The sequence below is a fragment of the Penicillium riverlandense genome (assembly GCF_028828495.1).
Source record: "Penicillium riverlandense strain IBT 135883 chromosome Unknown utg000011l_segment0_segment0, whole genome shotgun sequence".
In the NCBI taxonomy this organism is placed as follows: Eukaryota; Fungi; Ascomycota; class Eurotiomycetes; order Eurotiales; family Aspergillaceae; genus Penicillium; species Penicillium riverlandense.
The window spans coordinates 1,216,545-1,243,944 of NW_026643201.1; the positions used below are offsets into that span (position 1 = coordinate 1,216,545).

The 27,400-nt window shown below is 53.8% G+C and overlaps 12 protein-coding genes across 12 annotated transcripts; 7 read left to right on the top strand and 5 right to left on the bottom strand.

Annotated features, from left to right (window-relative positions):
• Window positions 1–14: 14 nt before the first annotated feature.
• On the bottom strand, window positions 15–1,961 carry N7474_011190 (sulfatase family protein; the record flags this gene model as incomplete). The annotated part of the gene is made up of 5 exons (XM_057202600.1): window positions 15–1,305; window positions 1,360–1,519; window positions 1,572–1,606; window positions 1,655–1,796; window positions 1,844–1,961. 5 exons carry the CDS (start codon window positions 1,959–1,961, stop codon window positions 15–17), a joined length of 1,746 nt encoding a protein of 581 aa, XP_057047884.1.
• An 842-nt stretch (window positions 1,962–2,803) lies between these two features.
• N7474_011191 (uncharacterized protein) lies at window positions 2,804–3,934 on the bottom strand (the record flags this gene model as incomplete). Its single annotated transcript, XM_057202601.1, has 3 exons — window positions 2,804–2,922; window positions 3,043–3,454; window positions 3,515–3,934. 3 exons carry the CDS (start codon window positions 3,932–3,934, stop codon window positions 2,804–2,806), a joined length of 951 nt encoding a protein of 316 aa, XP_057047885.1.
• Window positions 3,935–4,494: 560 nt separating this feature from the next.
• N7474_011192 (uncharacterized protein) lies at window positions 4,495–5,082 on the top strand (the record flags this gene model as incomplete). Its single annotated transcript, XM_057202602.1, has 1 exon — window positions 4,495–5,082. One exon carries the CDS (start codon window positions 4,495–4,497, stop codon window positions 5,080–5,082), a length of 588 nt encoding a protein of 195 aa, XP_057047886.1.
• A 1,061-nt stretch (window positions 5,083–6,143) lies between these two features.
• N7474_011193 (uncharacterized protein) lies at window positions 6,144–7,996 on the top strand (the record flags this gene model as incomplete). Its single annotated transcript, XM_057202603.1, has 3 exons — window positions 6,144–6,171; window positions 6,223–7,584; window positions 7,641–7,996. The coding sequence occupies 3 exons, from the start codon at window positions 6,144–6,146 to the stop codon at window positions 7,994–7,996; spliced, it is 1,746 nt and encodes a 581-aa protein (XP_057047887.1).
• Window positions 7,997–9,787: 1,791 nt separating this feature from the next.
• Window positions 9,788–10,354, top strand: N7474_011194 (4a-hydroxytetrahydrobiopterin dehydratase; the record flags this gene model as incomplete). Its single annotated transcript, XM_057202604.1, has 3 exons — window positions 9,788–10,033; window positions 10,100–10,162; window positions 10,214–10,354. 3 exons carry the CDS (start codon window positions 9,788–9,790, stop codon window positions 10,352–10,354), a joined length of 450 nt encoding a protein of 149 aa, XP_057047888.1.
• A 388-nt stretch (window positions 10,355–10,742) lies between these two features.
• N7474_011195 (peptidase family M20/M25/M40 protein) lies at window positions 10,743–13,096 on the top strand (the record flags this gene model as incomplete). The annotated part of the gene is made up of 2 exons (XM_057202605.1): window positions 10,743–12,493; window positions 12,595–13,096. 2 exons carry the CDS (start codon window positions 10,743–10,745, stop codon window positions 13,094–13,096), a joined length of 2,253 nt encoding a protein of 750 aa, XP_057047889.1.
• Window positions 13,097–13,884: 788 nt separating this feature from the next.
• On the bottom strand, window positions 13,885–15,171 carry N7474_011196 (Sec62 family protein translocation protein; the record flags this gene model as incomplete). Its single annotated transcript, XM_057202606.1, has 3 exons — window positions 13,885–14,052; window positions 14,106–14,662; window positions 14,721–15,171. 3 exons carry the CDS (start codon window positions 15,169–15,171, stop codon window positions 13,885–13,887), a joined length of 1,176 nt encoding a protein of 391 aa, XP_057047890.1.
• Window positions 15,172–15,427: 256 nt separating this feature from the next.
• Window positions 15,428–17,294, top strand: N7474_011197 (Lectin C-type domain protein; the record flags this gene model as incomplete). The annotated part of the gene is made up of 2 exons (XM_057202607.1): window positions 15,428–15,490; window positions 15,546–17,294. The coding sequence occupies 2 exons, from the start codon at window positions 15,428–15,430 to the stop codon at window positions 17,292–17,294; spliced, it is 1,812 nt and encodes a 603-aa protein (XP_057047891.1).
• Window positions 17,295–17,573: 279 nt separating this feature from the next.
• On the bottom strand, window positions 17,574–19,709 carry N7474_011198 (uncharacterized protein; the record flags this gene model as incomplete). The annotated part of the gene is made up of 3 exons (XM_057202608.1): window positions 17,574–19,244; window positions 19,299–19,469; window positions 19,533–19,709. The coding sequence occupies 3 exons, from the start codon at window positions 19,707–19,709 to the stop codon at window positions 17,574–17,576; spliced, it is 2,019 nt and encodes a 672-aa protein (XP_057047892.1).
• Window positions 19,710–19,890: 181 nt separating this feature from the next.
• On the top strand, window positions 19,891–21,552 carry N7474_011199 (NADPH-adrenodoxin reductase; the record flags this gene model as incomplete). The annotated part of the gene is made up of 2 exons (XM_057202609.1): window positions 19,891–20,193; window positions 20,248–21,552. 2 exons carry the CDS (start codon window positions 19,891–19,893, stop codon window positions 21,550–21,552), a joined length of 1,608 nt encoding a protein of 535 aa, XP_057047893.1.
• A 106-nt stretch (window positions 21,553–21,658) lies between these two features.
• On the bottom strand, window positions 21,659–22,132 carry aspf13 (allergenic cerato-platanin Asp F13; the record flags this gene model as incomplete). The annotated part of the gene is made up of 1 exon (XM_057202610.1): window positions 21,659–22,132. The coding sequence occupies one exon, from the start codon at window positions 22,130–22,132 to the stop codon at window positions 21,659–21,661; it is 474 nt and encodes a 157-aa protein (XP_057047894.1).
• A 3,788-nt stretch (window positions 22,133–25,920) lies between these two features.
• Window positions 25,921–27,246, top strand: gprD (the record flags this gene model as incomplete). Its single annotated transcript, XM_057202611.1, has 2 exons — window positions 25,921–26,493; window positions 26,548–27,246. The coding sequence occupies 2 exons, from the start codon at window positions 25,921–25,923 to the stop codon at window positions 27,244–27,246; spliced, it is 1,272 nt and encodes a 423-aa protein (XP_057047895.1).
• Between the last annotated feature and the right edge of the window lie 154 nt (window positions 27,247–27,400).

Consider the following 27,400-nt stretch of genomic DNA (forward strand, 5'->3'; position numbering starts at 1 on the left):
GTCCAGTTCCAAGCTTAGACCATCATCCGATTCAGAGATTGCTGCTGGCCATACCCATAAGAAGAATCCCCGCCATACTGCATAACACCCGTGGGGCCCTCATACTCGGTAAGATAACCCATCTTGCACGCACTGAAAGACACATGAGGCTGGGCGCGATAAAAATCATCATACTTGTCATCCAGCGCATCTTGCAAACTCTGGACGTTACCCTGAGGGTGAAGCTGGAGCCAGGGCTTTGTGCACTCTATCCCGACGCATGTCTTCAGCACCATCATCAGGGCATCGAGGCGCGCGACAACGTCGCTCAGTGGGCGGTCAAGGTATGTCCCTGAGGGTACGTTGCTAATGTCTGTTGTATCGGAGAGCAGATTGTCCATCTGGTAGTAGTCATTCACCATATCGTAGAGCTCGTGCTCGTTTGTGCACCAGACTGAGTAGTACAGACTGTAGTCGTCGGCGATGATACGGAGCCCCTTGTAGGTGTTGTTGCTCACGTTTGCGGGCAGTTTAATTTGTCTGAATACCTTGGTCTCATATACGGCTGCGGCGCCCCAGAGCTCAATGTTGACGTGCTCGGTGGCTCGAGCGGATCTCTCATTCGTAAGCGGGATGATCTGTCCATCCAGCCTGGTTCGTTGTGGAAGCCCGAATAGCTTCAAGAATGTCGGGGCAAGGTCGGTATGCGTCGATACAGACTTGCTAGTCTCGTTTCTGGGCACACCGGGTCCGCGCCATAAGAAGGGGATGTTAATGTCGGTCTCATATCCTTCTTTCTTACCGCATCCCAGACGGTGCTGGCTGATGTGGTATCCGTTGTCGGTGGTGTAGATAATATGCGTGTTATCAAGCACGCCATAGTTATCCAATGCCTCGACCAACTGGCTGACCATAACATCCAGTCCAGCAACGACCCGAAGTCGCGCGCGGTAGAGCTCATCCAGTTCATCCACAATCGTCTGGTTCTGGTACGGAAGATCCAGGAGAAACGACGCACCGCTCGCCTGCGTGGGATTCCAGTTCGGTGTACGTGGGACCTTCGCATCTGGGAATGCATCTGCCCATTCGGGCTGTGCGATCGGGAAGTATACCTCCCCGTTACTGGCATTGATCCCAACGTGAGGCACTGCAGGCGCCACGGTGAGGAACCAAGGCTCTCCGCCGTTGACAGCGGTGTCCAGCATATCCAGCGCATGGTTGGTAGTGACGTTGATTGCGTGTTCTCCGAGGAAGAAGCTCCAAGGGCCATTATCCTTCGCCCATGAGGTGTTGAGGTAGTCGTACACACCAGGTTCTAGGAGAAAGCTATATCGGTCAGTAATGCTACAAGGCAACGCCGGGCTCTTCTCCTAAACATACTTGCTGCCAGTCCATCCTGCACATGGAGGGTCGAGGTAGTTGGTGACACTGTGGGCATTGGAAAATTTGCCCACATAGTATGTGTTCACGCCTCCCTCCTGTAGCCAGAGAGGCAGGTAGTCTTCATTGAAGCCTTGCGTAATGAACTTTGGATAGCCACCTGGCAAGACTCAGCATGTTTCCTTGCAGACAAGAGTGAATGAATGTCCTACCCCATGGGACAGCCACGTCGGTAATGTTGGTGTTGCTGTCGATATCAGCATGAGAATCTATAGACCGGGGCGTTGGGCCTTACTGGACACATTTCCCCGTAAACAAGCTCATTCGTGACGGACAGCAAAATGCACTTGTGCAGTAGTGCTTGGGAAAGGTCACTCCATTTTCCCCGATGAGCCTTTTGACGTTCGGCATATAGTCCATGGAGTTCATGAGCAGGTCTAAATGAAGTCAATATTGCACAATTTAGGCCATCTCAGCCATTTACCTTGGTCGTCCGTTATGATGAACAACACATTCGGACGCGAGCTGCTGGCTGCCGAGGCATAGTCCCCGAATAGGGCTACCACCGGAGCCAAAGACAAGCAAAGACTCGTGAGGTGCATCTTGAGCTTAAGGGTTTTACTTGGTCAAATGTCTGATACCTAGAACTAGCAGCTCCAGAGGGGGAAAAGCGAATACGAAAGAAACGAGACGACGCTTTTATAGCTCAAGTAAACATTCCCCGCGTATGCATCTATCACATCGCGGTCTGACCTCATAACCTCATATGACCTCTCATTGGCGGGGCGTCACGACATCCGACGAGCAGATTCGACGAAATCCTTGACTAGTCTATGCTCCCCATCTGCGGGGATCACCATCACCTATTACCCGGACCCTGCCAGGGTCCTCGGACGCATCTCCTCGAATCACAGCAGCTGCTCGCCTATCGCCTCGACCGGGTCTGGTCCCTATTCTAGCCCTAATGCACAGTGCTACTCGCGGCGTCGCTTTTGCTGCATCGGCCGCCAAATCATCGCAGTGGCTGGGGGACCTCGACTGCGTGAGAACAGGCCCGGCACTGCTCAGACTGGACGCCTGGTGTGTCTAGCGCTGCACGCGGGAAGGGCTATCTGACTGGGCTGAATCCTTCGAGGGATACTCCGTACACGAACCAGGGAACAAGCAAGATGTAGGAATGTCCCGCTCCCGAGATATATTACCAAAAGAGAATAGGAACTTCTCGGCATCCCCACTGCCTTTCGTGAAGCCGCTCCGGGAAAAGAGAAGTAAATGTATGTGCGGCAGAGCGTCCCTTCGCATGCCCGGCACTTACGCTGAAAATCACTTCCTGAAGAATATCAAGACAAAAAAAAACCCTTCTCCTGGCGATCCGGCGAGCTTCAACATGCAGTGCCAAGCTCTGATGTTCCGATGCGACGTGAACAGTCCGTGGGGCCTAATCTCACTCTTTCCTTGTTGATCCTGCGCCCGGTGGATCCCCAGTCTCCGGTCCCGCTTGCCCAGACGCAACTTCTGGCCGGGTAGCGGAAGACGATGTTGTGAGGTCGTTAATCTGGCGTTCTGTAGGCGAGTCAGTATCCAGCGGTCCACAGAAATATAACGGACTTGGCTCCGGTGCGCTGTCCCTCCGACAGCCTCTCGCCGTAATTCACAATCACGCAAGAGCAGGGTTCCACTGACCTAATTCTCGAATCCTCTGCCGCAGCATCTGGTTTTCTCGACTGAGCATCGCTGCCTCGGCCTGGTAGTATGCACCTTCATCACGGCTGCCCCGCCGAGACACGCTCTCGCGCGCCGCGGGGAGATTTTCTACCGCTTCTGGTCCCCGCGAGGAATCCAACGGTCGCAAGTTCGGGGATGTTGCTTGGCTCGACGTTCGTGATGACCGGCGATTGGAGACGGAGGATATTGAGGGCCGGTTGCTGGTCCCTGCAGGTGGGGGGATGGGGTGAAAGAAGGCCGACCGCTCCGACGGCGGGGTATCGTCCACAACGGCTGTCCCGGATTGGGCAGACTGTGGGTTTTGTTGTTGCTGATTCTGAAGTTGTTGTAATTGGGTCTGCTGACTGCGGATCATCTGCAACAGACGATTCTACAAAGATAAATCGTTAAGAAGTGTGTTCCACTGATTATTGAAGGGCCCAAAACCCACCACTTGTGCTTCTTGCTCCTGCTCCAGTTCTTGATGTAGCTCTCCTAGTGATGGGGCTCGTTGGTGATGAGGGTCGGCGGTTGCAAAGATCGGGCTTCCTCCGTGGCTGGAGGGACTGGCCGTTCGCAAAGCTTGGCCGATAGAGGACCGGTGGTCCGTCAGCGGGACATCGCCATTGTTGCTCGGGCCAGTGCCCGACTCGTTCAGGTTTAGATTCATGCCTGCCGCTGACCGGCGCCGCTCAGAGACCGATAGTCGGCCTACACTCGGGGACGCTCGGGACGGGCGAGGAGATGTATTGGCGTTCATCGCGATAGAACCGCTTCCGGGCGACACAGGTTGCGGGATGTTACGGTGCGGGAGAGATGAGGATGACGAGGAAGAACGGGAGGGAGGAAGCGAGTTGAGATCGGGTGGCATGTTGAGGAACTTGCGTGGGACGAGGCAACCAAGTACTGTCGATGGCGGTGACGCGCGAGTTTGGTTGCGGCCGAAGCCTCAGGCATCAATCGTGCTGACTCAGGAGGCCGGGGGTTCACATGACTTCCCGCGAACAGGGTGTGGTAGCCTGAGGCATTGCCAAGGGATGGAACGCTGGATGGATGGAGTTCAGGTGGCACAGCCTTCGAAATTCGATGCCATCGTGTTACCTACTCACCAGCCACCGGCGAATATCTCTCGTCCTTGGGTATGACGATTCAACGCCGTAGGGAATGACAGACTAGGAAGATAATCCTACAAGGCGGCATCCGCTGGCCTGGGTGGCCGGCGTCATCGGATGGCTGCGGGTGGCGCAAATGCTATTATGGCGCGGGCTCCTGGTACAGACAACAACCATTGGTAGAGTCGGTCGAAACTTTCGGTTTCCCATGGTTAGGGTTCAGGGCAACCCTCCTACTATAGTGCATGGCCACACACGCCCAGCTCGGGGGGTGTATGAGGGAAAAACGGCCTGGAGGCAGTGATCCACCTCGACAACAATGCAACTTGGTGGACCCCAAGAAAACTTTGTTGCAGAGCTTTCTCTTCGGTCCTCAATTGGAGTCGGAATAATGAACCAAAATAAACAGAAGAGACAAACGAAGCTCACGCAAAGCCCTCAGGCTATTATGATGCATGGGGGTGGCAAGACAAATGCGATCGAGCCTCCCATGCGTCGTATGGTTGACAGGCTTCGATTCAGTTTTCTGGAAAGCAAGGAGGGCAAAGGGTGGGGGACTGTGGAGAACAAAGGAATTGGTGTCCAGTCATCATCATCATGGCGAGACACACGATGGATTCCGCCATGTGTAAATGACGATGATGATCATCGCGTCGGAACAGGCTCTTCAGCCCCTACCGGCATGACGATCACCAGAGCGCCACGCCCGGGCTGGCCCCCGGCCATCCCTGAACATCCCGGGCCTCTGATAGGCCCGGGCCCGTCGACCCTGACGTCAGCCATGGGTGGCCCGAGAACATGCAAATCTTGGACAACATCGCCCCAGGAGATCAGGAACCAGTCGGCCCTCACAGCAGGATTCGATGTTGGAGGACATTTGGTGCGTCATTCTTCATCGACTATGTAGTGGGGTGTCCTGTCAATGCCATGCGATCCGGGGATGTTCGGTAAAGACTGCCGACTCCTTGCGTCGTGCCAGTCGATCAGCCAAAAAAAAAGCATGGTAGCCCCGATCGATCTGGGTGTACTGTCGGTTCCACTGTTGCATGCGCCTGTGCAAACCAGGTAGATAGATCCGAGCATGGTTATCGCCCATGACTGCGATGCCCGATGCGGACATTCCTGGCCTAAAACGGTGCCATGGGTGGTACTCGGTCTCTTCTCGACTGGCGCACACCGAAGCACGCATCAGTCATCAGTCATCGTTTTCTCCATTTCTCCAGGTGGAACCACCCAATGCGGGACTTTTCCCATGGGGCTAAAGCCCGTTTCGGCGGAGGTCATCCTGGGGCGGATTGGGAGGTTATGCGCGTAGAGGAGGCGGCGAACGATTGCAGGATTGGGAACTTTCACTCCTGGAGTTTCCAGAACGAGCGCCATGCGTGCGCCTTATCACTCCAGTCCGTTCCATCTGGGGGTTTAGAGCATGGGGGCCAGTCCGGGGCGTGACGAAACCAAGTGGGTAGGTGGGCAATCCACAGCCTACCGGACGGTTGTTCGGCATCCCGGGAACCAGTAAAGGGAAAGTGTACAGCGAGCGTAGAAAAAAGTAGTCGGTGGAGACTCTGGAGAGACCAATTAGGAAGTCTTGGGGCGGGGCGATGTAGGAGCATTCTCACTGGCCCTGTTCCTGTTGCATCGTACCTGCCCTGTTCTGTTCGCTGGCTGCGGCGTCCCTATATAATCAAACCCACGAGCCCTGGTTGTTTCCTCCCCCCACCCTTTCTTCCTTTCTCTCTTTCCCTTCTTTCTCCCCTTTCCCTTCCACCCCCATCCTCACAACAGTGGACTGTTTTCCGTAGTCTTCGGTTGTTCTCCCATTTCCCTTACTCTGTGTCTTCCTCAGCCGCTTTACCGTTTTGAGTAACACCTGCCGTTTTCACCGATCGGCTCACGGTATGTAGCGTCCACGTGCACGAGATCGTCACGAAACCCTCACGAACGCTCATTAACATGTCCTTCTAGATCATGGCTGCAAGCACCCCGAAGAAACAGAGTCCCACCATGGACGCTGTTCATGCGTCTGAGACCTCTAGCGTCACTCAAGCGGATGCCATCGTCGACGTGTCTCTGAAGGAGAAGGACGAGAAGTCTGAGGCAGCGGCGCAGCTGGAGAATACGAGCCCCGATGGCCGTCAGTACCTGACTGAGGACCAGTGCTACGACAAGCTTGGTTATTCTTTCAGCGAAGCGCGCAAGTGGGCCATCATCATGGTCATTTTCGCCGTGCAAACTTCGATGAACTTCAACACCTCGCTGTATTCCAATGCGCTGGATGGTATCTCTGAGAAGTTCGGCGTTTCTATGCAGGGCGCCCGTTGTGGTGCGATGATTTTTCTCGTGCTGTACGCCTTCGGCTGTGAGCTCTGGGCCCCGTGGTCTGAGGAACTCGGACGAAAGCCCATCCTCCAGGCATCCCTGTTCCTTGTGAATGTATTTCAGTTTATGGTCGGCTTTGCACCCAACTTTGCCACGCTGATGGTTGGCCGTGCCCTCGGGGGGCTTTCCTCTGCTGGTGGATCGGTCACTCTCGGCATGATCGCTGACCTGTGGGAGGCTGACTCCCAGCAGTACGCCGTGGCCTGTGTTGTGTTCTCGTCTGTCGGTGGATCAGTGCTAGGCCCTGTGGTCGGTGGTTTTGTTCAGGCCTTTGTTCCTGATTGGCGATGGTGCATTTGGATTCAGCTAATCTTTGGTGCTGTTGTCCAAGCTATGCACTGGTTTGTTGTCCCTGAGACCCGGAGCACCGTCATGATGAACAACATCGCGAAGGAGATGCGCAAGTCGGGGGAGAACCCTAACATCTACGGTCCTACTGAGGGAATCTCGTTCCGGGAGCGCTTCCCGCCCAAGGAACTCATCTACACCTGGGTCCGACCCTTCCGCATGTTCCTCACGGAGCCCATCGTTCTGTGTCTCTCTCTGCTCTCTGGTTTCAGTGACGCTCTGATTTTCATGTTCGTCCAGTCTCTTTCTCTGGTGTACGGCCAGTGGGGATTCAACACCTGGCAGAAGGGTTTGGCGTTCATCCCAATTCTGGTCGGCTACTTCATCGCCTGGTTTTCATTCATCCCCGTGATTAAGCGCAACATCAAAGAGCGTCGCGACAACCCTCACAGCGAACGTGCGCAATACGAGTCCCGTCTCTGGTGGCTGCTCTACACTGCGCCCCTTCTGCCGATTGGCCTGATCGGCTTCGCGTGGACCAGCCTTCCCCAGTGCCACTGGATCGGAACCATGATCTTTGCTGCGTTGATTGGCATTGCCAACTACTCGATCTACATGGCCACCATTGACTACATGATCTGTGCCTACGGTCCATATTCGGCATCTGCAACTGGTGGCAATGGCTGGGCTCGTGACTTCCTGGCTGGTGTTCTGACCATCCCTGCGACTCCCTTCTTTACCAGTCAGTATATCCCGGGTATGGGGTGTTTCTTATCATGCTAACCTCTCTCTTCATAGACATCGGTGGCAAGCTCCATCTCGAATACGCCTCGACCATCCTCTTCTGCATTGCGGTTCCCCTCGTCGTCGCCGTCTACGTTATCTACTGGAAGGGTCCTACTCTGCGCAAGCGCTCGCCCTTCGCTCAGCAGCTGGCGGATGCTCAGCATGAGTTGGGAGCACAGGGTCGTCGCGTCTCCAAGGTCCCTGATGTGTCTCGAGCCCACTCGTACGCGCGCTCCCAGCAGGACCTCCGCATCCAGCAGATGGGTGGCAGCCGCGCTGGCTCCCGTGCCAATTCGCGTGCCAATTCCCGCGCCAATTCCCGTGCCAATTCCCGTGCCAATTCGCGTCGCAACAGCGTCGACGTATAAGAGGCTGATCTGTTTACGCGCCCAACCTGCCTAGGGCTGGCGCAAGAAAACAACAATGGTGTATGGTTCAGAAAGAAGGAGATTGCGTGCTGGTTTAAAAGGGTGATCTAAGTTTCCATTTCTTCCTGTTTGTATGTTTTTTTTTAACCCGCATGCTAAATGCGCTGGGCGTGTTGCTGGCTTTTGCTTTCTTTTCCTGATCAGCAGGCTTAGCCTCCCCGCAAGGGTTTTACGCTGAATGCATTCTTTCGGTGTGAGGGTTCGGGAATGGGGAGTGTTTGTTTTCATTAATACCCCTTTCTTTGCTGTTGTTGCTTTTTCAGGATTTATGGCGGATTTGTGTCTTCTAGAGCTTTCGCTGCCATGCGATTCTCTTCTACGGCCATTATGTATTTTTACCCAGTGGTCAAGTGAAATTTCTTTGCGTTTTGCTCAACCCAGATTTCCAAAATTGTAGACACTTTCCTTTTCCGGATATAACCTAAAAGTCAACTTGGGACCCCCACTCAGATCGAACGGACTGAGCCACGACCTGGAGATCCTGCCGAATGAGCCCTCCACAATCCTGAGGGTCTATGCGCGATGCGCCACACAGCCACAGGGTGGCCTTCTCCCTATCAAGCACCGGTTCCGGTGGTGCAGAGTCCAAGAGAGGTCCGGATGGGGGAAATGTCAAATCTCCTATCGCTCCGGACGCGGTGGTACCCCATCACCTGGCGTGCGCGTGATAGGTGCAGAAAAGCGCTATCTGGTGTTGTCTTGCCCTGGTGGCTTGGTCTTGGGTCACATCTCATCGAGGTTACCTCAACCCTTTCCTTGAGGGCACGGCCTAGATCGGTATGTCTCAGAGTCAACTGCAATTGTTGTGTTCGGTTGCAGCTGTACTGCAGGGTCAAGACAGAGCTCTCATGCAGGCGGACGTATGTGAATACTAAACCCTTGCAGATGCTGTGGCTCTCTTCTGGCAAAGGGGATGATGATAATAATAGTTATTGTGTGCCGGTCTATATGGGACTCTACCTAGGCTTCCTTCCATGAACAGAGGACCTTTTGGATTTGGATATCAACCCCCGCCATTATACCAGATGAATTCAATCCCATTGCAATACAGCATGCCGCCGTGTGTTATATGGTTCTGGCTCGGTCAATCTAACAGGATCAGCCTATGAAGAAACAAGCCCGCGTTCTTTTGTCCGCCTGAGAACCGGAACACACCCAGAAGAGGAAGAACACTGGGGCAAAGAGCTGACTCGATGTTTATCTCCCACGGTATCAGAGTTTGACAATCCGTATCTCTACTTTGTTGGCCTGGACAAGAGTCGTCAGTCCAGCGGTATGCAGCTTCTTTTAGGAAACTCCGGTGCCAATCCTCCACATTCCGACCCCGTGGGGTTTGATTCTAGGCCATAGGGAATTGACTATAATATGATGGATTCCTACCCTGGTATCCTTTTTCAGCTTCATTTGTCCTGTGTCTACTGCAAGGTCCGGTCAAAAGGGTTCAATGGCACTTGGTTTCTCTAGTGACGGATAATATATGTTTCCCGTTCGTATAGTGCGTTCGCGCCACGGAGTGTCTGAATATATAGCCGACCATTTCCCTCCTATCTGCCGAAATTGCAGTCAGCTCCATCACCTCTATCAATATATATTTATCCCAAAATGATGTCCAATGTTTCGTTGATGGTCCTCGGTGTTTACTATGGTGGCCCGTGCACGTGAACCGCCAAACCCTTGTCCGACGAGTGACGGCGATTAACCACCAGAACGAACCTGTACATAATCATCATCATGATCAGGGTTCCTCTCTCCGCGCGGCGTCTGTGCTCGAGATCTTTCTCTTCTTCTGTCGCTCGTCCGATTACCTTCACTCGTCCCCTCTCCAAGGCTACCGCCACTCCCCGGTTTGCGGAAGGCGAAGACCCGCACCAGCTCGGACAAGACACCCAGGCCCTGCTGCAGGGCGGGTGGGCGCTGGACGCCGACGCCCTTGGCTTGACCAAGACATTTTATTTCAAGAGCTACTTCAAGGCCGTGGTACGTGATTGTGATTGTTGGTTGGCCGACCGGGGGCAACCTCGCCGCTAAGCCCTTCTTTTCCAGTCGTTTGTGAATCTGATTGCCTCGGAGAGCGCGGTCAAGAAGCACCATCCGACCATAACCGTCGTAAGTTGTGACCCGCAGCATAATTAAACGGTCAGAGGCTGACGCAACTAGCGTATCGGCTCGGTGGATGTCCACTGGACGACGCATCACCCGCGCGGCCTAACGGTCAAGGATACGGCAATGGCCCGGCATTGCGACCAGGGAGCAGTGCTGATGAGGGCCGTGGAAGCCGGACAGGGACAGAAATGTTGATTGTAGGAGTTGTGTGGGAATAGTTAATCAGAATGAAAATAGTGTACCAGCCATCCGCCCCGACACTCCGGTTCAGGAGATCATTTCAAGATTCTCAGGGGGGCCAGAATTGATGGTTTTCTTGTTCGTCCCCCGATCCCGGTCCCCCCCTAGTCTCGTCTTAGCCGGGATGGAAACACTCATCTCTTTTTCTCTCCCCTGAATGAAATTTGGACTTTCCCCTTCTGTGCTCCAACTGTCCAAACAGGCCTTTCTTCGCAGCGACCATGACGTGACGCTGCGGCCCTCAACGGTCGTGCAGATAACTCCCACGTTCCCCTGAGGATCCGTGCCCTATTTATTGATCTATCTCCGGTGATTGACGGGGTCGCCAATTCTATCGCCCACCATGACTGCCGACCCCCCTGTCTCGCAATCGTTCGGCGAACGCAGAGGACATCATCTTGCCCCGTTGCAGACCAACTTCAGTCGCCCAACGGCCGGCCAGCCCGCCAAACCTACATCCTCGCGACTACGCCGTGCTCGACCAACCGACTCCGACTATGGCCCTGAGGCTCCTCGAGTCCCGCTTCAGCCGAAACGCCAAACTTCCAAGACCAGCTTGCGTGGTCTTTTTGGTGGCCGTGATAAGAGCTCGCAGGCCGCCGCGCCGCAGCTCGATAGCAAGCTAGCCGAAATCGACGAGGCCGAACGACCAGACCTGGAGGTGGTCTCCATGTCGGAAGCTCCATTGTCGTCGCCTCCCTGCCCAACTCCCCGGACAGCCACCTCCACTCCAGGTCTGACCTCCCCGATCGTCGAGCACAAGGTCGAACACAAACGTCATCGCAACACACTCAAGTCGCCTCGCGCGAGAACCTTTGAGCAGAAGCCGCCCTCGCAGGAGCAGTACGGCTGGAAGCCTCCACCCCTCTTCCAAGCGTATCCACAGTCTATCAAGCATGAATGTCTTCCAGCACCCGCGCTGTCCGCGGACTCGATTCTACGACTCAATGCGGCGGCTGGAAAAGGCACTGTGGATGATAACCGCAGTGGAGACGACCGTAAAAAGGAGCAAAGAGAACGAAAGCACCAGCGGACGGTTTCGAGCACGATGAACAAGGTGGAGTGGTCGCGTAAAATCTTTGTGCTCGCAACTGCCGGTTTCATTCTTCAGTATGGGGCGCAAGGGAAACATGATCGACTCCCCGAGAAAATGCTCCAACTCGGCCCTCAGTCTGTGGCATTTGCCAGCGATGCCATCCCCGGCAAACATTGGGTGGTTCAGATCTCCCAGAATCCAGCGGCAGATGCTGCCACACCTCCGGGCCCTGAACCTTCCAAGTCCCGGTTCTCACTCTTCCAACGATCCCAAGTGCGCCGATTTACACGAAGCATGCTCCTCGTTTTCGACAACCCTGACGCCATGATTTCCTGGCTGATGGCGATCCGCACCGAGATCGAGGCTCGCGGAGGGCCCAAGCTTCCTACGGAAAAGCACTCCGAGGATGAGTTCACGCCGCAGCTGCGTCCCAGATCCAGCGTGCGCCAGATCGTGCAGAAGGATCCGAACCGCGTTTCCAGCGTGTTCCTTCAACCTCAGATGCGGGAAGAGGAGGAGGACCTTCAGTCTGTCGGAGGGTTGACCTTACCGTCTCGGTCAAACTCATACATGTCGGACATTCGCCGCTCGATGGTCGACGTTTCGTCAGTATCCACTGGTCCGACAGAGGCTACAGCGCCTACGAATGGTGCGGGTTCATTTACTTCTAATGATCCCCGCACTCCCTCGTTCACATCTGCAAATCCTACCTCCCCAATTGGTCCCAGCTCTCCCGTTGCAGAGGATCGTCTCGTGGAGATCGATCGTACCAACCCTCGCAGCCCATCCTCGTCCGTCCAGGGTAAACGTCAATCGTTACTCGGGTCCCCTTACGGCCAATTCACACCTACTCCCAGAACCGTGGATGCTTCCCAAACAACTCCTCGCCCGGACACCTTGATCCGGTGTGCCTCGCCTCCAGCTCCAAACTTCAGTGTCCCATCGTTCAGCAAAAAGTTCGTTGCAAGACCGGGCCCGACTCCCATCAATCAGTTTTCACCCCCCTCTTCTGCTGCCGGCTTTCTCCCTGCCTCCACATTTTCTTCGTCCCCTCCTCAGTCTCCCACATTTAGTATTGCCAGCTCACGGCATACCGATTCAACGGAACCCCCCTGATGTCCCGGGATCTGGCCGGCCGACGCACACTACGAACGTCCAGCTCTGAAGACGCCCTGACGAAGACTTTACGCTCTTCTCATGCCCCCACAAATTTCTCTCGGGTACCTCGATCCACAGCGCCGGGGTCACCAGACTCCAGCAGCAGCTTCACCCAGCGACCTGTCAGCGTGGTGATGCGTCCAGGCATGAAACCCCAAGTCAACAGCGAAACACGGGTTCAAACCCTTTCTCCTCCTCCAGAGCCAATTCCCCGGCCCCGCGGCTCTGCTCTCTATGCGGAAAGCCAGGCACAGAGCGTGTCACGCCGCAAGAGCATGCCGGGCTTGCTCGTCGGCCCCCCCGCCGCTCCGCCTCCTAACTGCCCGCTCCCGAAGATCCCTTCGCCTATTTCTGCGCAGGCGCAGGCACCGGCACCGTGGTCCTCAAGTCCGCCGCCGCCGCAGGATCGGTTCTACGGGTTGTCGGACGTACGCGAGCGTGTTGATCAGCGGAAAAGCACTTTCATGTCCGGGCCGAAAATCGCTTCTCCTAGGCTAAGATGATACACTTGTCCTACGTCCCATGATTTCAGCCAATCATGCTTCCAGCCAGGTCTACTCTGGCCTCTCTTTGTACCCTCGTTCACTCAGATACACCCCGAAGCGAGTCTCGCCTGCATAGCTTGTCATGGCTTATCGTCTTGAAGCCTTTCATTTACGGAAGTTCCACCTACGCTCTTTCTCACGATACCCACCTCTGTGTTTGTGTCCTATCCATATATTCTCGTGCTTGTGCTGTTTTCAGCCTTGTCGTTTGTCTGTGTACCAATATATACCCCCGATTGCTTTCCTTGCCTATGTCTTTGAGAAGATACTATGTGTACACATCTTTGTGCTTTTTCTTTTTTGTTACCCTACCCGGGCCATGTACATGATTTTGGGATCCGGCTGGTGTCTCTGTCTGGTAGTAGAAGATGCATATAGTGGGCGGAGTTAGAATGTACATCTACAAAAAAATAGGGCCTTTCTGGGATGCCTGGGATATACTGTAGTGCAATCTGTGCCACGGAGAGTATATGATTCCTGCTTTCATACAAGTCAAGATACTTCAATTGACCCATATAGTTGATGATGGCTCTCACTGTAGCGCTAAACCCATGGCCCATGCCGTGCACAGGCCGACGAAAAGACACACAATGACGAAGGAATCAAGAAAATAATACACAATAGAAACTCCGAAATAAGCATTCGTTTTGGAATGAAATAAGAACAAAAAACACCCAATGAAGATATTTGAAGACGAATACCCTTTCAATTCGCCTGGTACCGGCAAACCCGCAAGCTAGCAGCATCTACTCTTCCACCTCCTCCACCCGAGCACTCAGGTCCCGCCTCACCGCTGCTGAGGCTGAGGCAGACGCAGTATCCGCCGACGTGGTCGTGGCCGAGGGAGCTGTGGCAGTGGCCGGGGCAGCGGAGATCGATGACTTGGACTTCTTGCTCTTTTTACTCTTCTTGCTCTGTAATTATCAGATGTTAGCCTTGCAATGAGAACAACACTAGATAAACGGACCTCTTGCCAGCCCCACAGGGGCTTGAAGCTGTCGAAGAATCCGACATCCTCGAACAGATTGGGAAACAGCCAGAGACCAGGCGGCACCGCGAAGACGGTGATGCAGAACAGAATCAAACGGAAGATAGACATGGCGAAGAACAGGCCGAGCAGGCCCATCATGCCCACACTCAGATACCACACGCCCTGACGGAGCATGATAGGCCACAGGGGGAAGAGCACGACGGCAAAGATACCCGCCACAACAGCGGCCGCCATGGCCTTTTGTTTCCACTGCGGACCCTCGTACAGCCAGACATAGTGCATCATTGGGTCGGTCTCCTGGTGCTGCTCGATCTTCACGGTCCACAGGCCCTTGGTTCGGTTCTTGGGCTTGGCGTGGTTGTGGCCCTCGTGCGGGTCAATCTTGCTCACTCGCAGTGCTAGCAGGGACATCGGCAGCAGCTTGAACACGTTCTCGGCGGAGGCGCGGTCTGTCACGGGCGGAAGCAGGGAGTTCTTCTTCGCTGCTGCTTTGGTGTAGGCGGGGGATTCAATTGCACGGATGGCTCGCTTGACTGTGGATTATCATAGACGTTAGCTTGGTGAGATATACACCTACAACAGACTACTCACCCTTGATCATGTCCTTCCGCTGTCCATCCAGAATACACGTCCGCGGCTTGAGGTTCTGCGACTTCAGGAAGTGGGCAACAGCCAGTGCTTTGGGATCCGGTGGCTGGCCTGCATTGACGGGCACCTGGTGTTGCTGAGGCTGCTGTGGTTGCTGCTGCTGCGGAGCGGGCGACTGGCCCTGCTGCGCTCCGGGCTGTGGGGACGCCTGACCCTGGCGCTGGGCTTGTTGCTGCTGCTGTGCCTGCTGCATCGCTCGCATGCGCAGCTGCGCAACGTATTGTTCAGGTGTGAGACCGAGTTTGGCGGCATCGGCAGCCAGCTGTTCACGCTGCTTTTTGGCGAATTCCTCGGGCGTCAACCCTCGTTTGGCGGCCTCGGCGGCGAACTGTTGCTGCATGGCCGCCATCTGCTGGGGCGACGGCTGGCCTGGAGGTGTGGGAGGAGTCGCCATGGCGAGGGAATTAATAAATATGGGGTGGGAGAATTAATAGGGAAACGGTCGAGGTGTGATTGAGAAGTTGAAAGAAACAAACGAACTCGAAGAGGCCAGATCGGCTCAGGTGACGCGGGCCAAGACCTAGCTTTCTTTCCCCCTACGTCTTTCTTTGTCTTTCGCGCAACTTCACTTAGTGATGGCTTGACATGACCACCCGAATTTGTACAGTCGCAATGCCCTTCATGCGACTGGCTTTCTCTGGTTTCTCGCCATGTCTGTCGGCTATGATTCCGAGGCCACCATCGTCGACGCTACCTGGGTGGCCGTCCTGCTGGTACGCAGCTCGCTTTTGCTTGCTGACGGGATAACTCACTCATGCAATTAAATAGAGCGAACGAGATGTCGCCGGCCAGATCCCTATCAACTTCGTCACCAGTCCAGCCGTGACCCTGTCGGCCGCCTGCTTTGGCAATGACTTCTACGATGAAAAAGCCGCCGCGAAATGCATCTCCAATCTCCTAGCAGTTGGCTACCGACGCCTCATTCTCGACATATATTGGTCGGTAGAGCGGAGGACATGGACATTTTGCCCGGTCACCATTCCCGCTGGAGCTGCTCCCGAAGTCTCCCCCGACTCCACTCCGACACCGATTGTCGCAAAATCCCCGTCAACCACATCTGATACGGAGGAAGCATCCGGAACAGGCTATGATGACTCCCACGGGGACACAGTCTATGAGCTGGGAAAATATAGATGCACAGATCACCTGGACCTATATACATTGGCCGAAGTGCTTGTTACATATTTTCAAGACACCACCACCGACCTGGAAGTGTACACGACCTATCTCGTGTTGAATCTGCATGTGGCTGCCAGCGATTCTGCACCGAATGAACCCGCTTCTGCCATTTCCGGCGATCAACTGCCATCCTCGCAGACGGAACGCGCCGGCTCATACCTCGGGCTGACTCTCCGGGAGTTTCTCTACAGTCCAGCCGAGCTCGCTCAGGACCGAAGCAATTTGAACGAGTCTTGGTACGAGGTGGATCAGAGCTACATGCCGATCATGGAGTACTACACACTCCATGAAGACGAGTCGGGCCAACAGAGCACCCCTGACGGATGGCCGTCGTCAAAGTACATCCAGTTGGCCAAACGCGATCGAGTACTGATCGAATACGGTACCGTGGACCCACAGCTGTCGGCATACGATCTGTCTCAAGACGAAGATTCCGTCTTCCCTCCTGGTTACCTCACCTCGAGTGTGCCTATTTCCCAATCGCAGAATGGAAGCGTCACCTCCGGATGCCTTTACCATGCTGGCGCTGTGAATGTCTCTCAAGCCAACTCATCCTGGGCACTGTCCAGCCGTCTCCCAGTCATCCATAGCTCGTCCACAGAGAACACAATGGACGCATTGACCAACACCATCTCCGGCATCACGGCATGTGGTATATCGCCGGTTCTCAACACGACTCTCTTCAACGAGACCGCAGACACCAACGTCGCTCACTACCGCAACGTCTCCCTCTCGGCGAGCTGGGCCTGGGCCCTCGGCGAACCTCGAGGCGCAGCGTACGCCGGAGGAGAGAACGCACCCCAAATCGACCGATGTGCCGTCATGGATATGTCCTTAAAGGGGCGCTGGCGCGCGACCAACTGCAGCGATGTCCGGCGCGCCGCCTGCCGCGTGGACCATTCCCCTTTCTCTTGGACCCTCTCTGACTCCACTGCATCTTACTCGGACATTGCGAGAAGCTGCCCCTCCGGCTCCGTCTTCTCCGTTCCGCGCACAGGACTTGAAAACACGTACCTCTACGAAACTCTAATTTCCGAACACAGGACAGCCATCAATCCGGCATCCACCGATCCCACATTCCGCGATATTTATATCGACTTCAACTCTATTAACGTCGAATCCTGTTGGGTCTCGGGCGGACCTGGTGCCGAATGTCCGTATGCCGCTGATCCACAGCAGTTGGAGCGGCGAACTGTTTTGGTTGCTGCCATTACAGGGATTGTGATTTTGATTATCACGGCCTTGACCGTGTTTATCAAGTGCAACGCCAACCGCCGGAACTCGAGACGACGGAAGCGTATCATCGAGGGATGGGAGTACGAAGGTATTCCCTCGTAATCCGTCACAATAAAAGCTATTTGTACAACATGTTACCATTATGGATTGGATTTTCTGAATTGTCTAAATACATACAGCAAGGTCAAATCATGAAACACCAAGAAAAAGAAGTAAATCAAACCCCCAAAGTACAAGAACCAATTGTAATCCATCAAATCCAAATCCGCCCAATATTTCGCTACATGCCTTCATGAACCCTATTTCAAAATCTCAAACTCCATGAGCAAAAATAGTCCATTACCCTTCTCATCGCTGAATCCTTAAACTTGCGCGAATTGCTCACAGTCCCGCGAATCGTGCCCATCCAGCAGCTCGAACGGGTTCAGAGCCCTTGCTCTGTGTCGGACTCGGGCTGGGACTCTCGTTTTTGTCTGCACCACTGCGTCCTTCTTCAGCGACCTTGCCGCTCACATCGCGGCGGCGACCCACGCCCAGACCGGCGATGTAGCTTCCATACGAGGACAGAGATGCTCCGACACCCGCCACAACGCCCAAGCGTGCCGTGTCTGCACCTGAGTTACTGACGACACGGCCCTGGCGATCTCCCTCGGCGATGCCAGGCGAGGTGTCATTGGTGCTTAGGTGCTCGTCCTCATCGTCACTGTCGCTCTTTCTGAGAGATTGGTATGCGGCCATCTTGTTGCGTTTCCGTGAAGACTTCTTTTCTTCAATATCCTCGAAATCGGGAACAGGCACTTGCGCCTTGGAGTTGTGAGACAAGTTCGGGTTATCACTCAGCGCGGCACGTCGAATCGGATCGGTGTTCTCGGCAGTATCACTCAGGACAGGCTGGGGTGTTGGTGGGTTGAGCATGAGTGGGTTGAATCGGAGGTTGCTTTGACTATCATCTTCGTTGTCGCGGTCATGCTCCTCTGGGTCAGGGAAGATGTTGATGCGGCGATCGCCTAGATCCTGCTCACGCTTCTCTTCGTCGTTGCCATAATACTCCTGTACCGCCAGTGACTCGTACTCCCCGCGAGTGTCCTCCAGAATGGCACTTCCAAGACTAGCTTTCCGGCCATATCCAAACCAGTCTCGAATGCCGCTGCCGTTCGACGTGGTGGTCGTGTTGGTTTTCCGGCTGTAGACGGACGATGATTGACGAAGCTCGGTGGTCTTTTCATTATAGATCTCACTCACTGGCGACGGCGAGCGATCGGAATATGCCACCCAGTTCTCTGATAGAGGACTTACAGTGTCGGTTCGATTGGCCGCACGCGATGTCAATTGGCGGGTGTGGGTACTAGGATTGACGAATTCTGGAGAGTGCATGGTCACATTGCCATATCCCGGCGCTGGGATCGCAGAGGTCAGATCATATGGCTGGCTGGCTGGCTGGTGGAAGAGCGTCTCAGGGTTTGATAGTCGATTCGTATAAAAGCCTGGCTGGGACTGCCGACTGTTGGTCACATCCACGAATTCATGATTCATATCACTACCCAACGACTGGCCTCGGGTATGCATGAAGGGTATAGTGCGAGGAGGATCAATCAGGGGGTCTTCGAGGGTGGAATTCAGCGTGGATTGACTCATATGCTTTTCGGCCATCTCATCTCTAATGCGCTTCTTGCGAGGACGAGCTGTGAGATTGTCCTCAAGCGGGTTCATGTCTGGGGGCAGATGTGCGATCTTCCGGAAAATGACCGCAAGGAAGATAGACAATGTGAATGAAATCAAGTGCAGTCCCGCGTTAGCAGCGCCGCAAATGAACATGGCTTCCGCAAAATCCACTGTAAAACTCGCGTTTTGGAAAAGAGTGCCCCAGTTGTATGCGTTGTCTGCCCATTCCTCGTGGGCCATGAATGCCGTGAAGATATAGAACGGGATCAGTCCAGCATCCAGAGTCGAAGCGAACAAGCCATAGCTAGCCTGTGAGAAGGGTGGTCTGGTTACAGCGGAGCGGGACATATGGTAGATTCCGTAGATCGTGTGAAGAATCGCGACGATGGGCTAATGCTACAGTCAGCGCGAGAAGCTAGCACGATAAACAAAGTGAGCACTTACCCCAGCCCGAATGATCCAGATGACCGTAGTCGGGACATGTGTCATGACAATTGAGCAGAAGAGTGATCCCAGCGCGCCCACAAAGGCCACCAGCCGCAGAACCAACTGTGTTGACCGCGCATATTGGACTCGAGTCTTGGTGTGTGGACTCATCGGCGTCCATGTTGGCTTCTCGACACTGACGTACTAATCACAATTAGTCTTGCCCTTGAAATCCAAACGACTTGTACATACCGAATGTGTCCGACCGTTGTTGAAGTTGATCAGCGGGCCTTCAGGTTGTGGCTTGAGCTGCGCGGGAGCCCAGCTCGCCCGTGTTACGGCCCTGGGGTCGAAAGAGTGGCCGATAGGGCCATCAAAGTTGTAGTTGGAGGGACGATCGTAAAGGAATGGAGGCGACGATCTGCCCATTTTCGCGATTGGAAGTGAATGGCATCCACGCGAGAGAGACAAAACGGCGAGGAATGAAGGAGGTGAGGCTGTCAACACCGCTGATTGTCGTCCGGGCAACTACCGATAAGGGTCACATGACGTCTCCGATAAGACCGGCGGGTGACTCTTCAGGTACCGGCTTTGTTCTCCGGACAGCACCATGCGACTGGAAAGAGCGTCTTTCGTTTGTGCGCATTGCACGGCCCAGCTTGGTGGACGGCCGTTGCTCTCCGCTGGGCGCTTGTCGGTGTCGCTGTGGCAATCTCTTCGGCGTCTGAATAGCAATGTCGCTTCAACGCGGCCGTTCCGTATTGCCATTGTGGGCTCTGGGCCGGCGGGATTCTACGCTGCCTCTCGTCTGCTGGCCAAACAGCAAAGTGCAGTGGTGGACATGTACGAGAAACTCCCGGTTCCATTTGGTCTGGCTCGGTACGGTGTAGCCCCGGACCATCCTGAGGTTAAGGTAGGTTGCGTAGCGATCGCGGATTTCATGGCGCTTTGCTGACAGTGGAAATAGAATTGCGAAGAGAAGTTTACAGAGGTCGCATCTTCTCCGCGTTTCAACTTTGTTGGAAACGTTGACCTCGGGAATGATCTACCACTCTCGAGCCTCAAGCCACACTATGACGCCATTCTCTTCGCCTACGGAGCTTCCAAGGACAAGGAATTGGGAATTCCGGGAGAACAGGCTCTCCGTAGCGTCTACTCGGCCCGTGCTTTTGTCGGCTGGTACAATGGTCTCCCCGAGCACCGTGATCTGGATCCAGACCTAACCAGCGGAGAAGACGCCGTGATTGTGGGCCAAGGCAACGTGGCGCTCGACGTGGCCAGGATTCTGCTTTCCGATGTGGATGCTCTTCGGAGCACTGATATTGCTGACTATGCTCTAGAGACATTGTCCAAGAGCCGCATCAAGCGGGTGCGCGTCGTCGGCCGCCGCGGACCTTTGCAGGTCGCATTCACTATCAAGGAAGTTCGTGAGCTTTTGAATCTTCCTTCTGTCTCGTTCGATCCGATACCGGGGGATATTATGCCACCGGATTCGGTCATATCTGCCCTTCCCAGAGCACAGAAGCGCCTTATGCAGCTGCTTGCCAAAGGCTCCCCTAATGACCCCAAGACTGCAACCAAATCCTGGTCTCTCGAATTTCTTCTTGCACCAGAGTGCCTGCACTGGTCGCCTATGTATCCCTATCACCTATCGCACGTCAAGTTCTCCCGCAACGAGCTTGACCCATCTGACCCGTACAACCCCAGCTCCAAAGTCTCCCCCAAGCTCATGTCCAGTGGGAAACGCGCTCAGGTCAACCTGCCTGCCAGTGTATTCTTCCGCAGCGTCGGGTACAAGTCGCTTCCGCTGCCGGGGCTTGAAGATCTGGGGGTTCAGTTTGATGCCAGCCGTGGCGTGATTCCCAATGATGGATTTGGCCGCGTGACTAACCTCTCGCATGAGGGGGAGACCCGGCAGCTACCTGACGGCTCGTCCATCTCCCACGTACCCGGTGTATACTGTGCCGGCTGGGTCAAGCGCGGTCCAACTGGCGTGATTGCCTCGACTATGACCGACGCCTTCACCACTGCCGATGCGATTGTCAAAGATCTGGCAGACAGTCAAGGTTCCTTGCTGCATGCGCCTGGCCAAAGCAGTGGGCTAGGCTGGGATGGGTTACGGGCTGAGGCTGAGTCTCGTGGTCTCCGCGCGACATCGTGGCAAGACTGGCAGCGCATCGACGCCGCGGAGCGGGAGTGCGGTCAGAAAAAGGGCAAGGTGCGAGATAAGTTTGGACGTGTACAAGAGATGTTGGATGTATTATTAGAGTAAATCATTTTTCTTGTACTGGTAGTTGGTAGATATCATTGACCATCATCACTCATGTATAGTAATACTCTCTAAATTCCGTCTCACACCATCGCGTCTCATCCAGACCCTACAATCCACATACACTATCCGCCACAGGCACAAAAGTCGCCTCGACGCGTCCCAGCTCCACAGCCATGCCATCGGTAAGCCGGTTCATGGCGGTGACGCCGATGTTGAAGCCGCCCGGCGCCGCATCAATGGCCAAGACATGAATAGAACGGCTGATCTTGCCGGAATTATAGTGCAGCTGGTAGCATTTGCCGCAGTTAGGGCTGTTCCAGCCTTTGATAGTGGGCGCCCCTCCAATCAGCGGGAATGTGGGCAGCGACTTAAAGTTGGTATAGCCCAGGTGCTCAAGGCCATTCGCTCCATTCGAGCAAGCAACAGTGTTGAGCGACATAGATCCATCGTCGTACTTGGGATCATATGAGACTGAGACCGCTTTGGGGGTGACATTTCCCGTTGTCTCGACCGGGGTGGTGGGGGCAGCGCTAGCAAGAGTCGCCAGGAGTGCGCAGGTGAAGATATTGATGGACTTCATGATAGAGAACAAGCTGGTTCAGCAGGTCAAGGATGTGAGGATAAGAGGGATGTTTTTGTGGTGGGGATTACTGACAGAGACTATTGACATTCCCCCAAGGGCTTTATATATATTTTCTCCGATCCCAAACCCTCCCAGCCGTAGCAATTACTATCGGCTCAACTTGCTGCATCTGACACTTCTGAGAATCCAAATATAGTTGCACTCGACATGAGATTTCAGAGGTACCTTCACGAGGCCCGCCATCTGGAGAAACCGGTGCAATGAGGCGAGGCCAACGTGCGGGGAATACGGGTACCAGCGGGCTACCAAGTGAGACAATCTGACTCTGTGCAGGCGAGGGAAGTACAACAGATCCACTTACTGGAAGGAATTTTCGGACTTTGATTCCATGCCACCGTAGACTTGCACATGCGGGTAGGTGGCCGCAGCTCCGGTTGCATTTTCCTGGTCTCTGGAATTGGCGAAAGTGCACACCGTGTTCCAGTTGACCGTGATTCGACGGATAACTCAATCAAAATTTATGACCAACTTGAAGCCAGGCCCCTAACACATTGTATAGATTAAAGTCCATTCTCACATTTGGTGAAAAAAAAAAAAAAAAAAAAAAAGGCAGACAGAGTATCAAAAAATGACCTATTTTGTTAGACAAAAAAGACCGTCCCCGGGAAGGCTCGAACTTCCAACCTCCTGATTAACAGTCAGACGCGCTAACCAATTGCGCCACGGAGACGATTATTGATTGGTACCATGTTATGAATGTCTCTCAATCAAAGCCATTGTTGTCCAATCTCGCTTGGACGAGGAAGCATACCACAAACCAGGACCGGGTATATCTTTGTCGGCAAGGGCTAGCAGAGCTGGACTAGTGCATAGCATGGCGCTCACGGCTACTATATACGGAGATGAAGGAGGGTCGAAGGGGAAGAGCAAACTGTGCACAGAAAAAGGAAGTATAGTCACTCAAACCCCCAATAAGATTGTTTCTCACAAGGCTTTAGGTAAGGCTGGAAGGAAAGCTAGCATAATAGCTGCGAATATTTGCTAAGCGTTGATAAGAGGAACATGTAATTATAAACAGTGTGCTTGCCTATGTCTACACACTGGCATTTTCTATAGTATGGACTCTATAGCGTTCCATATCATTCCTAGTATGAAATCATGTTATAGTGTAGCATGATGTACTCACTGTAAGAAGTGAACATGTGGGTAGAATTTGGCACAATTTCCAATTAACGCTAACCTCCTCATGGGATTTTGATACTGGGGAGGGGGAGTTGGTTTGTAAAGGTCCAACCGTCCAAGGTAATGGGCTCGCCATAAAGTCCTCTTACGGTCGATGGCAAGGCAGCCTTTGCCGCCTAAGGTCCAGCCGATAAGAAAGATGTATGCATATTGAATCTCCTCGTGGTCAGATTGAAACGAGGCTTAAAGGGAGAGGAGGGGGGGGGTTCAGTTCGCGCGAGCTGCAGACGTCGACACCACATAGTCTTGCTTCTAAGCAGCCTTTTGCTCAAAGGTATGCAGCTCTTACTTAGTGGTCGGCTCAGAATGGACGAGTTTGCCATTTATGGTCAAGCGGGCCAGGTAGGTGGTACGGGACGCCCATAAGAACCCCCAGCAGCCTGTTCACCTACTCCATACCTCGCCAAACCTACATTCGGTTGACTGAATCGGCTCGCAATGAGGCTACTAGTGGTATTACTCAGAGCCTGCGTACACGGCATAACCTTACTGAGTTGGATGAGTGGCAGCTTAGGCTTGAGCGTGTCCTCGTCGTAGTTTCAAAGGCTCCTTGGTAATCTCTTCCGTGGAGAACATAACCGCGGACAGATGCGTAGAAGGGAAAATTGTCAACTTCGAATATCGCAGTCGGTTCCCGTGGGATAAAGAGCGAAACTGGCCCACCACTAGCGAAGTCCCAGGGGAATCGGGTAAAGCAATCTGTTTTCCCCGAGCGCTTAAGCGCGTAAAACACAGCCAAATCGGTCAATCAAATGTGTGAAATCTTTGCTTTCGTGCTATCTTTGATGGCATCCTTGTTAACGAGCTCCCTAATAATGCTTGCGGCAGTAGTGATTTGAAAGTCACGAGTGAATCTCCTGCGGAAGATGCTTCGAGTTGAAGAGATTGTCGACGAGGAATGGATGGCCTCACGAGGGGATCAGGCCAGATTATATAAGCCTAGTACAGTAGATTCAAGGTCAGCAGAACCCACGGCGCGTGAACGAAGGGAGACTCACTAGTGCCAACACAAGGGGTCATGCAGTTTAAACTCGTTCTTCGTTGGGTGGCCATGTTATTCAGCAAACTACTGAAAGGTTGAAAGTCTAAGTCCTCGCAGTTGGTAATATAATGACAATACCTGGAGTAGACACTAACTCAAGACTTGTTGGCAAATATCGCTATAAATTGCCCTAGTAACTGACTTTAGGGGCCGAAACAAAAGTATGATATCCCACCCTTGCCCTGCAGCTCGATGCAATGCCAACGTTTTCTCCGCACTTGTCAAAAGCTTGCCAGACTACTGGGACACGGGGCGGCTAAAAGCTCAACTATTGAAATCGCGTCTGTTTTGAGTTCCGGAATTATTGATAGTAGAGTGTAGCGTGTAGCCTGGTAGCGAGAGTCAATAGTCTGTTGGTTATTTGTAAAGGAACCATTCACAGACCGAGAACTACTTAGATGGCCAGCTTGCACAACAACTCCCTTATGTGTTACCATTTGCTTGAGTTCACCCCTTTCACCTGGATCGACATCTTTCCGGGGTCTGGCCTTGACTCATCACAGAGCAACACTCCCCTAGCCTTGCCAGGGTGCTTCGAGCGTGCATGTGTAGGACCCCACTAGAAATCAAGATCGCAACCTGCCATATTTCAACCACTTCACTGCCAAAACTAGTCCGGTGATTCAAATCCCCACCGATGTAGCAGTGGGCCAGTTTCAAACCTGTTTGTGCGCGGAAAGTGTGCGAAGCTAGCCCAGAATACTAATCGGTGATGATCGTCGTCGGCTCTGCGTCCAATGTTGCTAGCACGCGGTGGCAGATGTCAAAGTTCAGGATCAAACTGGAGATAGTTTAGTCGTGAAAAAAAAAAAAAAAAAAAGAACCTTCCCCGTGAGAACGAGCCCAGGAACCGCACACTGCTAAACTAATAGCCCGCACGAGCCTCATGAATCTTCCCATTGGTGGATCGACGGGGTTCTATTGGCGTAAGATTAGGCCTAATACGAGCGAATCCACTTAGTCTGTCGATGGTGCGTTTAGCTCTTTGCATCTCGACTTGCGATCTGGGTCTCGAGGCGAACGGAGGGCTCCGCGAGGTTAGCCAAATCCTTCAATTCTCCCGAGCGATCGTCACCCTATTTCTATTGGGACACTAAAAAGTCCATCCAAATCCCCACTATCATCCACACCCAACTTATAGCGCGCTTGCGATGTGGACAAGGTTCGGCACAATTTCTCGAAATACCGGGAAGAGAGCTCAGGGGACGCGTTCATTCTTGTCCCAATTTGGTATACGGTGCTGACCAAAGGCCACTAACTAACTAACTAGTATCGTCGACCAGAAACCGTGGATTTCCCGGGCAGCTAATGACCGACGGCGTTCATCTTTTGGAGTGAAGGATCGAGAAGATTCAGAAGGAGGAAAAGGCTGCGCTGCTGGCCGATCAACCGACACCGGCACGCTGGTCGTGGTAGCTCCCCACGGGATCTCCCACAAACAATTAAATATCCAGGGTCCCTCGGCCCATGTTCCTTGTCGCAGCGTTGCAGCATCTTCATCATGGTAATGTTGACCCATCTTCTCCGTTCGCTCGCTCAGGGCCAAGATGGTTCTCTCGCTCGTCGCTGGGAGTTCCAGGAATGGGATCCCCTTGCCGGTACGGACCGATCACTCTTTATTGCCATTGGCACGGTGGCCTTACTCTCTTTGATCTCAACGCTGTCTCTACTGTCTTTCCTTACCTACCGTTTCATCTTCTGGAAGCGCTATTACAAGCACCCATTGGCCCAGAACCAATACGTCGTCCTCATCTACAACCTCCTGCTGGTTGACTTGCAGCAGTCCATCGCCTTCCTGCTGTCCCTCTACTGGGTTTCGAAGGGAAGCGTCCACTTTGGTGAGGCAGCCTGCTACCTGCAAGGATGGTGGATTCAGACAGGAGACCCCGGCAGCGGTCTGTTCGTGCTGTCTATTGCCCTCCACACCAGCGCCGTCGTGCTTCGTGGTCGCCAGCTCCCCTTTCACATATTTGTCTACGTGGTCATCGGAATCTGGATGTTCATTCTAGTCATCGGCTTCATTCCCGTGGGGCTCTGGGGATCAAAGGCCTTCGTCATTTCCGAGGCTGGCTGGGTATGTTGAGATCTTTCTCTCGTTCGTTGTGGCTGTCAGCTGATCTCTCTCCAGTGTTGGCTGAGTCCAACCCATGAAAACGAGCGTCTCTGGGGCCATTATTTCTGGATCTTCCTCTCCGAGTTTGGCACAGTCGTACTCTACACCTTCATGTTCTTCTGGCTTCGTCGCCGTATGCAGCAGGCCAAAATGCTGCGTCGCGGCCAGCAAGAGAACCTCCAACGCCTCAACCGGGTTGTCGTCTACATGGTTATCTATCCCGTTGTGTATCTTTGCTTGTCGCTGCCGCTGTCAGCAGGTCGTATGTCCACTATGCGGGGCGTGCCCCCCAGCAGGACCTACTTTGGTGTCGCTGGCTGCCTGATGGCGTTCTCGGGTTTCGTCGATGTGGCCGTATACACCCTAACTCGCCGCCACCTGTTGATGGACACCGAGCACAGTGCCACCGACCCTAACTACGACAACCTCACCGAATCCCGCTACCAAACACAGATCTCTGCGCACCCCAAGTCCCGTAAGGGATTCGGCCTCACCTCTCGCTTGAACACGCGGCTCCGTCAGAATCCAAAGACCGTCGACATGGACGATACGCAGAGCCCTCTGGGCGGCTCCACGGAGAACATCGTCCCCAACAACAAGGATGTTGAGCTCCAAAACTTCCACGGCGTGTATCAACAGACAACCATTGAGATTTTGCACGAGCCCGCCACTTCGGCAGAGTCGGTCGAGCATCCCGAGCGCAGGAGTCCATAATTCACTGTCCATTCCCTGTCCATGACCATTCATTGTACATTCATTATATCTCTCTGTATCTACTTTACGCATTTTATGCCCATCACCTACTGGTTAACTTTTTTAATATATGAAAATCTATATTCAACAACCCAATTCATCCACGCACGATTGT